Source organism: Notamacropus eugenii, chromosome 1 (assembly GCF_028372415.1).
Source record: "Notamacropus eugenii isolate mMacEug1 chromosome 1, mMacEug1.pri_v2, whole genome shotgun sequence".
Classification (NCBI taxonomy): Eukaryota; Metazoa; Chordata; class Mammalia; order Diprotodontia; family Macropodidae; genus Notamacropus; species Notamacropus eugenii.
The window spans coordinates 334,880,685-334,895,552 of NC_092872.1; the positions used below are offsets into that span (position 1 = coordinate 334,880,685).

The 14,868-nt window shown below is 41.6% G+C and overlaps 1 protein-coding gene across 2 annotated transcripts in view; it reads left to right on the forward strand.

Annotated features, from left to right (window-relative positions):
• Positions 1-14,499, forward strand: part of JAG2 (jagged canonical Notch ligand 2) — a 146,897-nt gene extending 132,398 nt beyond the window's left edge. For both annotated transcript variants that reach the window (XM_072629831.1, XM_072629832.1), the window contains 6 exons: positions 1,004-1,117; positions 1,369-1,484; positions 2,681-2,929; positions 5,570-5,701; positions 7,643-7,799; positions 12,288-14,499. In XM_072629831.1, coding sequence (XP_072485932.1) covers positions 1,004-1,117; positions 1,369-1,484; positions 2,681-2,929; positions 5,570-5,701; positions 7,643-7,799; positions 12,288-12,778 — 1,259 coding nt within the window. In that variant the 3' untranslated portion in view covers positions 12,779-14,499. The remainder of the gene's footprint in view (positions 1-1,003; positions 1,118-1,368; positions 1,485-2,680; positions 2,930-5,569; positions 5,702-7,642; positions 7,800-12,287) is intronic.
• Positions 14,500-14,868: the final 369 nt, after the last annotated feature.

The following is a 14,868-nucleotide window of genomic DNA, read 5'->3' on the forward strand; positions in this document are numbered from 1 at the left end:
GAACAGGGATTGCCTTTTGCCTCTCTTTGCATCCCATTTTTAGCAGTGTGCCTAGAAGATAGATGGAGCTTAATAAATGTTTATTGACTTACTATTAATTCAGTTTATCAAGTAGGCTTACATTTTGTGATCCTGATTCCCAGTTCTCTTTTCACTACACCATGAATATCTTGGTGGATATAATTGAGAATAGTTGTTCAGGCATGAAGGTAGCAGGTCCCTAGAGAAGGCTGTGTGTGCTAGGAGCTGTAGTAGGTTTCCCACATGCACACAGGCCTCCACCCAACCCACTCATTTGTAGGAAGCTCCCCCTTCCTTCCTTGGAACCATGCGTGTGTCCTTCTCAGGACTGGTTGGCCTTGGCCATGGGCTGGGCTCAGCGTCCTTGGGGCTGGAGATCCTGATTCCCCTGGTAAGTGTGGAAAGTATGGAGCCAGATGGGAAAGGGGAGGGCAAAGGCTCAGACAGGCAGGTCCTGCATTATTAAAACGAGGGGCTAAGTTACACTGACAAGACCTGTCAGCTGTGTGTTTTCAAAACTGCATCCAGAAAACCTGAGAGGTGAAGGGTCCTTAGGTGTAATCCAACTCTTGTTCCCTCATTGTCCTGATTATGATCCCATGGGCTTCTGATTACTTGCTGGAGGCTCTCCACTATGAGGGACCATGAGAACAGATGACTGTATGGCCTAGAACTGTCCTGCTTCTTGTTCTGGGATGAGACTAGATCCTCCCACATTAATCCCCATCCTTTTCCCTGGATAGTGGCCAGGCCATAGGGTCTGGCTTCCCTTGATGATAACCTTCATTCTATCTGACCACCTCAGGTTGGACAGTTTTTCCCATGGGTAAGTCATTCTGTCCTTCTGACCCAAAGTTTCACCTGTGAAATGAACGTCATACTTCCGCTACTTACCCATCTATCCCTGCCCTCCAAGATTGTTTTGAGAAAAGTACTTTGTTAACATTCTCTAGAAATGAGAATTGTTCTGTTTGTCATGCAGACATTGATGAATGCCAGTCCTCTCCATGTGCATATGGAGCCACATGTGTGGATGAAATAAATGGGTACCAGTGCGTCTGCCCTCCTGGGAGAGCCGGGCAGAGATGCCAAGAAGGTAAGTATTCAGATTACAAAGCCAGGGATAGATAGCCCTGGAGACAGCCAGGTCCAGGAGACAATGGGGTTTGAGCTGGAGAGGCCCAGGCTTCTTTTACCATAGGTTTTCTTGTCTTGTGATTCTGTTGGCCTCTGACCAGAATTTCAGTGCAGGACAGGTCTGGTCTTGCGTTTGCTTTTCAGTGACATTTTCTAACAGACATTTTGGTTGAACGTAAATGTTTAACATTTGTTTTCCTCCCTTTTCAGTGATTGGTTTTGGGAAATCCTGCTGGTCACAGGGCATGCCGTTCCCACATGGCAGCAAGTGGACCGAGGAGTGCAACACATGCCACTGCGTAGATGGTCGTGCTGACTGCAGTACAGTAAGGAAGGGCCCTGGATGGGCACTAGCTCTCACACCCCTATTTCTGGGTTATAAGATCATAAACTTAGAAAATAGGAGGATGGGCATGAGACCACCTTGTCCTAGTCCATCCCCTTCTCTTTTACAACTAAGAAAACTGAGATACAGAGATTGTCACTTGTCCAAGGTTGAACCAGTAATTTAGTGGTAGGGCTGGAAATGGAGCCTAGGCCTCCTTCTAATTCTAGGCTCTTTTTGCCATTCCTCGTTAGGTTCTGAAGCAAGTGGGCTTATAAAACACCCACACACAACAGTCTACATACAGAAATGGAGGCTTCCTTAGTAATCATCTAGGGCTAGGCTCACCCCCTCACTTTATCATTAAAGAGAAAGAGACACAGAGTAGGGAAGTTGCTTGTAAGTAGCAGAATCAGGACTCAAAACCAGATGCCCTGACTCATAATCCAGGATACCCTCTCTACTGTACCACATGGAAATGGACAGAAAGAAGAGGAGGCTGGAGGAAGACAGGTCTCTTGGGTTGCTGGATAAATGAAGTTCTAAACTTAGCTATAACTGTGATCATAGACTTCTCTCTCTCTACCTAGGGCTCTAAAGACTTTCCATGAAGTGAATGTAAAGTCAGAGTAGTTTGGTCAGAATCTTGTCAAGGCACAGTATTGACTATAATGTTTGATTGGGGACTATTACCATGAGCATGGTACTGGTACTGTAATTACCACCACCACTGTCACCGCTATTAGCTAGCATCTACAAAGAGCTTCAAGTTGCTTTGCATATGTTACTTCATTCAACTCTCACAATAACCCCGTGAGGTAAATACCGAGCTTAAAAAAAAATCCACCCTCATGTGGAGTACAGCAGGTTTGGAATATTGTTTTTATATTGCCTGTTAGGGATAACTATGAGCCCCGAGGGAAGTATCTCTTGAAACTCTTCAAGACTTAATCTCTGTAGGTCTTACTATCACCATCAGTAAAATGAGGTTAGACTACTGCTCTTTAAGGCCTCTTCTAGTTCTGGATCCCATTATAATGATTTCTAAGCTGTAGCCATTTATTTAAACATCTTCATTCCATTAGATCTCACTGACACAAAAGAAATAGGGGTGATCTAAAAAGGACTTGGGAATTATTTTAACCAGTGGTGAAGAGACTTCTACTGATGTGTTTGTGTATGTTTTTCTCTGTTCAGGTATGGTGTGGGAGAAAGCCTTGTCTATTACCCAGACACCCAGACTACACGGAGGACCAGTGTCCACGAGGCCAAGACTGCCTGGAGAGAGCCTACCCCAAATGCCTTCAGCCTCCTTGTGCAGCTTGGGGAGAGTGCAGTCCAGTGGAGCCCCTTGTCCCAAGCACCCCATGCCAGCCTAATTCTGGACACCTGGGGAATAACTGTGCCAAGATCACACTTATCTTTAACCGGGACAAGGTACCCCAGGTAAGGATATCCTACCCACCTAGAATTGATCCAATTTTGAGTGGCTCATGGGAACAGGCAGCTAGAGTCTATTTCAGTCTCATAGGATCACAGCTTTTGGGACTGGGATACTTCTTGTAACAGAGAGTTCATTATCCTATGTGTAATAGTGTCTTCCATTTTAGATAGAGTAATTATTAAGAAGTTTTTCCTGATATCAAAGTGAAATCTGCTTCTCTGTACCATCCATTGCTTCTGAAACTGTCCTCTAAATTCAAACAGAACAAAATTTTTCTTTCCTTGGAAGGCCCTTCAGAGATCTAAAGAAAGGGACTGATTAAACCCTAACCTCCTCCTCCTTGGACACAGGTTTGGATGATAGAACTTACTTCAGAGTTCCATTTTTCTGACAGAGACAGGCAAGTTGTGAATAGGTAGGCATACAGGGGTTACCATTTACCCTTTAACTTTTGGGTCTCCTATTTCCACTGGCTTTTACTAGTAGTACCCTCAGGATATGTGAGATCTTTAGCAAGAGAAAAGACTGGCTTTATTTTCACCCTCTAGTATTTTATTTATCTATTGTTTGTTAGTAATATTTTCCTTATTTTCACCTTTGCCAAACTGGCAACTGGTTTTGTTGCTTTTTTTTCCTTTCGAGAGTTTCTTCTAAGATTTGGAAAAAGAATGGAACAGCCAACTTGGCATTTTCCATTTTACCACTTTTTTAATATGAGAAAAATAATAACTCCCATTTCTATGATACTTGAATGTTAGCTGAATCCATTTCTCATATCTGTTTGAAGTATGGATACAAGGATTATTATCTTGGCCATCCCATAGGAGCCTCACAATAACAGGAGGAAATCTGGGAACACAATAATGGGAGGAAATTTGGGAGAAGGGAGGTAGGGATTTTGAAGATGTGAGTTCTGTATCTTAGAACACAGAATCCTCGTTACATAGATTGGATTTCACTAATATCTAGTTGAGGACCATGAGCCCTGATGCTGAGCTGATGTTGTCCTTTGTGCTCTGTGGAGGAGGGATTTGCTGAACCTGTTAAAATATAAACAAGATCGTAAGAGAAATGTTTTACAGACTTGTTAGCAGTGTTTATGTCATCTTACACTGAGTGACTTGGGAGCAAAAGTCAGCATTGCTTATGCCTGTTATAAAATTTATGATGACTCATTTATATCTCTTCATTAAAGCAAGACCTCTGTTGGATAGCACTGTGTTAGGTCACTAACTTCCTTATTTAGCACAGGGTTGAGACCTTTATTAGAAAGCAGTCTGTCATTCAGACTGTTCCCTCTCCTAATTAGCCTAAAGTAATGAGATTTTACTAAGTGTGGAAGTCTGCATGTAAAAACGTCCCTGTTTATCCTCAGAAGGACAAAACTGAAAAAAGCATTTAGGTGCCAGTGAAATGCTTTAAGGAGTTTAGCTCTGCTTATGGACATCAAACTCCTGCCCACTGTAACTAATTGAACAGCTATGCCCAGAGCTGGAAGGAACCTCAAAAGCTACCTCTGAGGTAGCCACCATCATACCTAGTGGATGTTCATTCAGCATCTCCTTTAAGCAACCTCCAGAGTTGGGGAAACTCTTAAGGCAGCAGGAAGGCAGTGGTTCTGAAATCAGGACTAGGTTCGAATTCTGCTTCTGATTGTCTGCTACCTGCGTAACCTTGGGCAAGTCACTTAACTTCCCAGGGACTCAGTTTCTTCATCTGTAAAATGTCAAGGAGTTGCATTAGATAACTCTAGAGCTGTGATCTTTCATTGTTAGGAAACTGGTTTTTGTATTAAATGAAAATCTGCTTTCCTGTAACTTCTCTGCCTAACCTTTCTTTCCATGCGGGTAAAGGTCAAGTACTATGGCAGACCATTGCTTTTCTCCTCTCCTTGCCTGACATGTCACCTTCCACCCTTAATGACCACCTACTTTGTTTGATTCCTGCCATGAAGTGAGTCATTCAGTGGGTGACTAATGTTTGTTGGATGAAAAGAGGACCCAGTGAAAGAAACAGGCCTATATTTCTTACCTCCATTAGCTCGCAGCCTAGAGAAGAACACAGGACAGATGCTTGTTGTACCAGCATACGTGAATTACAGATATGCTTAAATTGTACACAATGGCTGTACTTCTGAAAAGTTGTATATGAACCATATTATTTTGGAAATCAAGTTATGTATCCATTCTAGAGACTTGCATGCTCATATAGGAGCCACTTTATTCAAGGTAAGTAGTAGGATAAAGGATTTTAGAGCTGGAAGGAATGTTAGAGGTCATCAGGTTCACCCTTTCCTTTTATAGAAGAGAAGTGAGAAGGAAAGTGAGAAGTAATTAGAAATAAAAACAACAGGATGTAACTCTGTTCCTGCCTGTTGAGTAGTTTATAATCAATTACAGATCCTCAGAGAGGATTTGGGAGCTGCCATTTCTACTAGATTCCCAACATAGTGTTTAGATTCTGTATCTGTGTTCTGTCCTCTCCATCCCAGTCATTGTGTGGCCAGAGATGGGAAAGGGCACCTGTTTGGCTGTGGACGCCTGGAGTCTGTTTTACAAACTAGTTATTAGAATCTAGAATATTAGTAGAATGATGCTTTCTCTCTCTTCTCCTGACTCTCACTTTCATCATTCTGACCCCAGGGTACCACAGTTGGAGCCATCTGCTCAGGGATCCGCTACTTGCCAGCCACACGGGCAGCAGCACGGGAGGGCCTGCTGGTTCTGCTGTGTGACTTGTCAGCCTCCACCGAGAATGCTGTGGAAGTTGCCATTGTGAGTTCCTAGGACCTGGAGGGAAGGGAGAATGCAAAAACTGCTGTAGATGACATCAAGGGATACCTATCCCTCCCAAATTGCACTTGGTTGCCTTGACTTTTTAGCTTTCTGTTCTGCATCATAGCATCCTGAAGCAGCCTAGGCTCTATCTGTCTAGGGTTCAGTTAGGGTGCAGGGTATATGGGGTGAGAAGATGAGATCAATGTTCTTATAAAATTGAAGCTTATACGTTCATTCAGCAAATACTTAAGTATTGGCTATGTGCTGTGCTTGCTGCTATAAGAGGTACAAAGTTTAGACAAGACATGTTGTTTCCCAGGGAGTTTATATTCTAGTAGGGGTATAAGATGCATACATATTAGTATGTTAGTGAGATATAAAGTGCAGTATGAGGTCAAAGAAAAGTTATTACCAGTGGGGATCAGGAAAGACTTACTGGACAAGGCACAGCCTTTCCTCACTCAAAACAAAATCAAGTGCAAGTCATGTCATCATTTCTCTCATGGCATGGTCTTCTTCAGCAGTGAAGGACAAACACACACTGGAGAAGGCAGCATTTGGGTATGGTTTTAAAAGATGAGTAGGAACTCAACAAATGAATATTAAATATAGGATATAGAACAGCTTGAGCTTAGAGGTAGGAAAATTTAGGTTGTTTTTAGGGAATTAAGAGTAGACTATTTTGGTTTAAGTTCATAGATATAGAGGTCATTTAATATAACATCATTTTATAGATGAGAAATCTGTGCCCATAGAGATTAAGTGAGTTTTCTAAGGTCCCTCATTGTTAAGTGGAAGAGCTAAAATTTCGACCCAGATCCTTTGACTCTAAATCTAGTGACTTTCTACTGCATTCTGCCAGTTCTTCAAAAGGAGAGGATAAAAGTAAAACAGAAGCAGGCTTTTCAAGCAGAGTAATGCTAGCAGAGTGTTGTGAATGACTTGTAAAGGAATATGAATTTTAATCAATAGATCGTTAGGAGCCACTAAAGATTTTGTATCAGAGGACTGATGTGAGCAGATCTTTGTATAAGGAAAATTGGTCTTTCAGTGCTAATGAATTTGAGGTGAGAGAGAATGAAATTAGGTCCTGTTAGGAAGCTATTTCAGTAGTCTATATGGATGGTAATTGGGGCCTGTACAAGGCCAGAAGTAGTAGGAATAAAGAGCAGGCTATGGATGTGAGAGATTTTCTGGAGGCGGAATTCAAGTAGCTGAGCATGGAGGGAGAGAGAAGAATCAGAGATAAAGCTTTTTAACGTGCAGAAAGTGTTGCCACAGAATAGCAATGACATCAAAACAGCCCTAAGCGGGCATTGGTGTAAATAACTAATTCTGACAGCTTTGACCACTTTCCCTCTCCCAGCCAGGACTAAGTCAGCCCTGAAAGCAAAGACTTCAGGCACCCTGTGAAATAGCTGTTTTATATCTGGAGATCTGAAACTGAGAGCTACCTGGCCTAGCCTTCCCTTCCACTTCCCAAAGGAGATGGGACAGATCAGTCACAGTGGGGATCTCTTGCAGTTCTCTGTTTTTAAGGGAAAAAAAAGATACCAAATCTCAAAATATTTTGAGGATTAGTGGGGATTTAGATTTATAACAATTCCTTCAGGTTCTGATAGGGATGACTGAAAGCTTTGTTGTGGCCCGCAAGCCACATTGGGCATCTACCATTTCCAGAGTTTTGTATGAGACTTTCTGATGCAATTATAAAAAGTTATAAAACTTTTAGTTATAAAAAGAATGATCAAGCAACACATCCTTCCCTTGTATGTTATTGGGTAAGATAAGAAAAAAGCCTAGGTCTTGTTTGGGGGCAATAAAAAATAGATTTTTTTAAGCCTGATAACAGTTAAGATCTTTGGTGGCTTGAATGGGCCACCAGACTAATGTTCTTGGTGTTGGAAGATTGAATGACATCCTCACTACGTCCCACAGTCCTTCAGCCCACCCCGGGATGAGCCAGACAACACCCTCATCCAGAATGCCGCAAATACCATTGTCAGCGCTATAACTAAGCCAGAGAATAGCACAGTGCTGCTTGCTGTTACCGAGGTGAAAGTGGAGACTGTTGTGATGGGGAACTCCTCCACAGGTGAGTCTGGTTGGGGTTGGGCCAAGTACTTCTGGATACTCTCTTTGGATATTAAGCTGTCCCACATGGGAGTGGTTCTTTGGGTGCCTGTAAGATAACATGACCATTTGGTGACCCCATGATGAACCTCAGGCTCACCATGAATTGGTGAATAAAACAGCAACCTCATTTTCCCCAGCACCTTGAAGAACTTTGAGGTTAAAGGGCATTTCTGGGACCTGCTGAGAGATGGGAACAGAATCTCAGAATTTTGAAGTTAGAAGGGATACAAGAGAATCCCCTCCAGTGACCGGTCTTTTCTTGCTTGAAAACCTCAAGTGAAAGAGAACCTGCCACATCCCTTGTTGACGCCTTTTAATTCTAAATATAGCTTTACCTGTTAGGAAGCTTTCCTTTACACCAAGCCTAAGTATGCTGCTTTACAACTTTGTTTCTTCTAATTTGATTGTTTCTGGGGCCAACTCTAGATTCTTCTCTACTTGAAAGCCCTTCAAATATTTGAAGAAAGCTGTCCTTCAACACACATCATCTCTTCTCCATGATTAAACATCTGGCTTTTTCAGATAGTTCTCATATGGTATGATCTTGAGACCATTACCATCCTGGTCATCCCTTTCTGAACTTTATCTCGCTTCTCAGTGCTTTTCCTAAAATATGGTACCTAGAACTAAAAAGAAAAAAAATTCCAGATATAGTATGTATCTACATATGGATACAGTGGGACTATCACCTTCATTCTGGTCACATTCTCTCTTAGTAATGCATTCTAAGGAGAGTATTTTTTTGACTTCCATACCACACTCTTAACTCATATTGAACATATGGTCCAATAAAACCCCCAAATCCTTTTCAAATAAACTTCTGGGGAGAACTACCAATTGTTTTCCCATTTTACATTTCTGATATTGATCTAAATCCAATGTATGACTTTGTATTTATCTTTTATTTTATTGCCTTATGGATTTGGCCGAGTGTTTTTTAGACTGTTGAGATATTTCTGGATCCTGACCCTGTTCACCTAGCATGTTAGTTTTCACACCCAGCTTCATATCATCTGTAAATCTGATAAGCATACCTGCTATGCCTTTATCCATATAATTTATAAAAATGTTAAAAAGCACAGAGCTGAGGGCATCGTTCCACTATAGATCTCCTTCCAAGTTATTATCACGTCATCGGTGACGACTCAATTTCAGCTCTCCCTAACACACATCTCTCCAACTTCTCTACAAAAAATAGCATGTAATCAATTTAGTAAGAATTTACTTTATGCCAACTTTATGACCTGTGGAACTTTGTCAGATGTTTTTATTAAATGCCAGTTAAACTCTGAAGCATTCCCCTAGTGTAACAACCCTGTCCAAAAGAAGACATGAAGTTAGTGTGGCGTGATAGAATGAACTCATCAACAGTGGCTGGATCTCATTGTGTCTCTACTTACCTTGGATTTCACCTCTCTCTTAGCCATTTTTACTCCTACTGCCAAAAGCATTTGTCCTGGTGCCAAAGGTGAAAGCAGAATAAGAGTTGAGTTGTTTTGTGTTCTCTATCCTGTGTTATTATTCATCTAATCCACCCAAGCAATGGTGCTTTTCTGGTCTTGTTCCCAGCACAGCCTTATGGGTAGGAAGAATGATGGAGGAGAAGAGGGAGAGCCCTACTGGTTATCCACTGCATTCGTGTGGCCTTAGTATTCCTGACACTGTTCTTGTAAGACCACTTCGCACATCTTTTTATTCCATTCCCGCTCCTTGCTTCCATTTCTTTTCCCAGTCCAAGTGAGTCGATGAGGTCCCTGTGTGTCCATATTGTTCTCTTTGGACAATTCCCTCGTTTCTTCTTTGCTGGAATTTTTTGGTTTGTTTTTTGAGGTTTTTTTAGAATTCCATTCTGTAGAATTATAAGCTATGATGTCCTACTTCTCCTTTCTTTTAACTCTTTGAAATCGCTTCTCTTAAAATCTTGGATATAATGACAGCTTCCTCTTCTTCTCTAAAACAGATTCTAAGATTGTCTCTTCCTCTCCACCTCTTTCAAGAGTCTAAGCCTTTCTGCTTCAACAGCCACTTCCTCCAGATTAGCAAGAATAAGGTCCAGAAGGGTAGTTTCTATTAATACTTGCCCCAGTCTCTTGCATTATGGCCTTATTGTGGCAGAGGGGCTTTGCATAGCTCAATGAAACTATGAACTGTGTAGCATGTAGGGTTCTAACAAAAGGTAATCCACTGGAGGAGGAAATGCAAACCACTCCAGTATCTTTGCCAAGAAAACTCCATGGACAAAAAGGTCCATGAGGTCATGAAGACAAGTCTGAATGAACCACTATCACCTTCTGAATTATGAATTTTTCATTAAGACAAACTAAGAATTTATTGTCTGTTTTGATTGGGGGAAGGAGAAGGTATAAGGAGTGCTAAAAAGGAGGGAAGGGAGGGAAAATGCAGGGAGTCAGAGACAGATGAACCATGCAGCAGAAGTTTGAATAGTTGTAGCCCCCATTATATCATATCAGGCCAAACTCCTTGTCTGAACTATATTATGCTCTTACAGTAATGTTTTTTCCTCAGTTTACCTTCACCCAGATATTCTCCAACAGGCTTCCTCTATTTAGTTTCTGGATTTTCTCTCATAAATATATCTTCTTAATGTATAGTGCAGTTTCATCCCCTTCTCTTTTACCTGTCTTTGAATAAAGAATATCCTTCCAGAACCATATCCAGTCATGCATCTTATCCCACCAAGTCTGAAAGATATCTCTGTGATTAAATTTGCCTCCTTCTTTTAAAGGCTCTTTTTCACATTACTTATGCCCTGTACTTTGTACTTGTTAACTAGGTTTGCGTACATAGATACCTGAGGCCATGAATTTTACTGCTGGCTCCTTTCTTGGATTTTGTGCCCTGTGCACTTCTGGTCTTCAATACTTCCTGTGTCATAGTTCTTTTTTATGGTATCTGATTTGGTAGATAGGTAGATAATTTTCTTCTTCTCTCTCCCAATAGTTTAAAGTCCTTTTGATTAGTTTTGCAGGACTCCAAACAAACGTGTTTTCCCACCAAGCTTTATTAGGTGCATCCTTTTTCAGACTTTTAAAAAACCCATCAATCCTGTATTTTATGCCATGGTCTAGATATATCCTCTTCTCACATACCATCTTTTTAACCAATAGTTCACTTCCCAAATCTGCCTTTACTCTGCTTAATTCCCTATCTTAAAATAGGCAATCTTGAGATCTAAAAACACTGCTGTCCCTTAAGTTCTTTGTTTTTTATTCAAGTTTTCATAATTTCTAGTAACGTTTTCTCTGAATTTCTTCTAGAAATAACGTTTCCCATGTGACTCACCATAAGTAGAATAATAGTCATCAGATTTGACAGTCTTGGCGGATTCTCCATCATTTCTTTTTAAATATTTCCTCAAAGAAAACATCAGATCCTTTTATTTTTAACATCTTATTTAAAAACAGCTCCCTCAATACCTGCATCAGGGAGTCTCAGCTACCATTATGCATCTCTTCATAGTCCAGACCTTACTTATATGGTCTCACTTCTGATAACACTTGAAGTATAAGTCCCTTCCAGAGAGGACGCAGCTCCCTTTTTTTTTTTTTTGAGTTTCAACTTATTATTTTGCTCTACATGTTCTCCTGCATGCTGTATTCTCCCACCCTTGCAACTTCCTAATGGTGGGCAGCATGCTTTTTCTTGTGCTTTTTCAGCAGTTTTTTCTTTGTTTTTACCTTAAAACCTAGAGTCAGCCAAGTTGTGCAATGGATAGAGTGCTAGTTCTGGACTCAGGAGGACTGAGTTCAAATCCATCCTCAGACACTTAGTAACTTTGTGACCCTGAACAAGTCACTTGGCCTCTGCCTGCTTCAATTTCCTTATCTGTAAAATGGGGATAATAATAGCCACTACCTCCCAGGGTTGTTGTGAGAATAAAATGAAGTAATATATGTAAGATGTTTTCCTAACCTTAAAGTTCTACACAAATGCTAGCTATTATTATTATTAAAGCCGTTCTGCTTTTTTTGAAGCAACAGTTCAACCCTTTTAGCCTGAAAAGTGGTGAGGACTTTCTTCCATCCTGTCACCTCTTCTCAAACTTTGAACAAGATTGCACTTACTTGGCTATTGCAAAAACAAGCAGCCTCATTTTCCCAGTTTGCTACAAGATTCATGCCTTTGGCCCTTCTCTTTTCATTTCGCTATGTTCATTGTTTCTGGGACTGTAGGTCACGCAGGGAACGAGATTCTGACTATGATTGAGGCTTCCCAGAGAGATTAACATAGAGTGAGTGGAGATAGTATAGGACTATATAAAGGAATGTTGGGAGCTGATTTGTGGGGAGACCGGGCCAGGTGATGGGGAGGGCACTGAAGGGCTTACTCAGTGCTAATTCTCAAGCCCTAAGAGAGTTACAGGTTACTTCAGGGGGTAGCCACAAATCCTGTATCTGAGTGGCTTTTTCTTCCTTTTGTTGCCTAGATTACCTAGTTCCCATCCTCTGTGGGGTCTTCAGCATCCTGTGGCTGACATGTATCATCATCTGTGTGTGGTGGACTCGAAAGAGAAGAAAAGAGAGGGAGAGAAGCCAACTTCCCAGGGAAGAAAGTGTGAACAACCAGTGGGCTACCCTGAACCCCATCAGGAACCCCATCGACAAACCGTACAGTAACAAAGACATTTATTATGAATGCAAAAACTTCATTTCTCCTCCTAAGAGAACTCATGATGAGGTGGAGGAATATGTAGAGTATGAAGAAGAGGAAGAGGAAGAGGAGGAGGAGGAAGAAGAGAGAGAGGTCATTGAGGTAGAGAAGTTCCTTTCTCAAAAACTCCAAAAGCCTTCACTCACCAAAGGACCAGGGGACCTTAAGGAGAGCCCCCTCGGAAAGTGGGCACATCCAGGGGCAAGCCACAAAGTAGACAACAGATCTCTCAAGAATGTGAATGACTATGAAGATGGAAAAGATTAGCCCCGAGGCACTGGGGAGCTGACGTCCCCTCCACTCCTTGGCTCAGCAGGGGGCAGGGCAGGGGGAGAAAGGGGGAACTCTTCATTCTGCCTCAAGAAGCGACATATCTGGAGTCAAATGTAATGTTTATAGTTTCTTTATTTTGTGTAAAAAAAAGTTTATTTTCTATGTTTCTTTAGTCTTGTATAAATTATTCAATGACCGTCAGGTGAAAAACAATTGAGTATTCTTTCATAGTTGCTATTTTTGTAAAGTTATAAAACACTCACTGTGTGGCAGAGGAGAAACAAAACGGTATCTGTATTTTCGCTATTTTGTGTAAAGTTTATTATAAGAGATTGTACACTGTTTACAGAATCTTTCTTTTTTATTCCTTGATCTGATTGAATGGTGGCTCCCAAGCCCCCTGCCTGAGGACCCTGTGGGACCTGTTTGCCAATGCCCCGAGCCTGGAGGCTCCTGGCGGGTTCCATGACTATACTTGTGACTGTGCCGGCTGCTTCCCCAATCCTGCAGATCTGCCTTACGCTTCATAGCTGGAACAAAGCTATAGAGGTCTTTCAACTGTGGTTCAAAACGTGGCCTTTCTGTCTCTTCCTCCTTTTTGCTCTCAAGTCCTTTAGGATTGCAGTATTGAAGCCTGGGACAAGTGCCTTGAGATAAACTTTTCTATAGCAACTGTCAGAAACTGCCATTTCTTCGTCCACCCGCCTGGCAAGCTCAGGCCAGGCCCAGCCCTACCTGCTCCTCTTCTGCTCTAATTGTGAACATGTGCGTCTGTACATATGTACATATTAAATGAATCACTCTGTATATTTGATTTAATAACTTAAACTATTTCAGTCTCCCTTTTTTAAAAAGAAAATTGACATGTCATTCCTTAATTTATGCTGCAGGCAGGGAGATGCTGTTTACAGGAATTTTCTAAGTCCTTGGACAAGGGAAGCTAGGGAGGGTGGAGTGAGCAGGGCAGGATGTTAAGACTAAGACAGGACTGCCTCTTTCGACCTTGTTGGGTTAGGGTGACCCAGCAGTGATGTGTAAATAGATCCAGCAATGACTGTTTGCCCCACTTTTAATGACCTGAGGCTCCCAAGAACATACAAAACACCCTGTCTGCAGATGGTATGTATATGTATGTGTGTATGTGAGAGTGAGAGTGTCTGTGTGTATGTGTTGACATGTGAGAGAGACAGAGATATGGGTTTCTTTGTGAATGTTAATTACCCATGGTATTAATGTACTTTTTTGGCATTTTAAAAACAGGCCTGATGAAGGGAACAATGACCTTTTCTCCTCTGTTCACAGCTTATTCAATGGTGGTTCCATGACACAGCAGTGGTAATCAGAGCTACCAAGGGGTGAGAATACGTTTAGAAAGCCTGCGTAGTTTGGTTTGGTTTGGTTAGGACTTCCATTTCCACTTGAGTTTACTGCTGTTAAATGGGGAGGCTACATAAAGTTTTCTTTTTTGTTGCTAGAAAGATACTGTGCTCTCTTGCCATTAGTTGGGGTAGGGAGTGGATGGGGGGAAGGGGAGATGGCTATCTGAATGGTGAGCACCCCAGCCAATGAGCAGTGTAAACATGGTCATTTGGAAACTTTAATCACTGTATACATTAAGTCCCCGAGTGGTGTGCAGGATCCTCTCTGTTCAGTATATTTTGTTTGCTTCTTAAAACAACTTCAGAAAAACTATTTATTAAAACATTTTGTAACGATGTCTGGGATTCTCGTACTTGAATGTCTTGTCTTTCTTGCCAACACAGCATTTGAAAAGAGAGCTATGTGTGTGGCTTTGGGGACTTGACTCTAGTGCTGCTGCATTACACCCATTGTGTCTTCAACAGGGATGTGAGGTGGCTTAGGTAGACAGTACCATTGATATTCACAACCTTCTTCCTGTCCCTCTGAACTAAGGGTGTGGAGTCTAAGGCCTTAAATACCCCCTGTGTTATGTGTTAAAAACCAACCTCATACAGGATGCAATATAATGAGAAGAGATCTAGACTTGGAGATGGGACATCTGAGTTCCAGTCATGGCTTTGACACTACCTATCTGCCCTTGGGTAATTCACTTCCCTTACCTG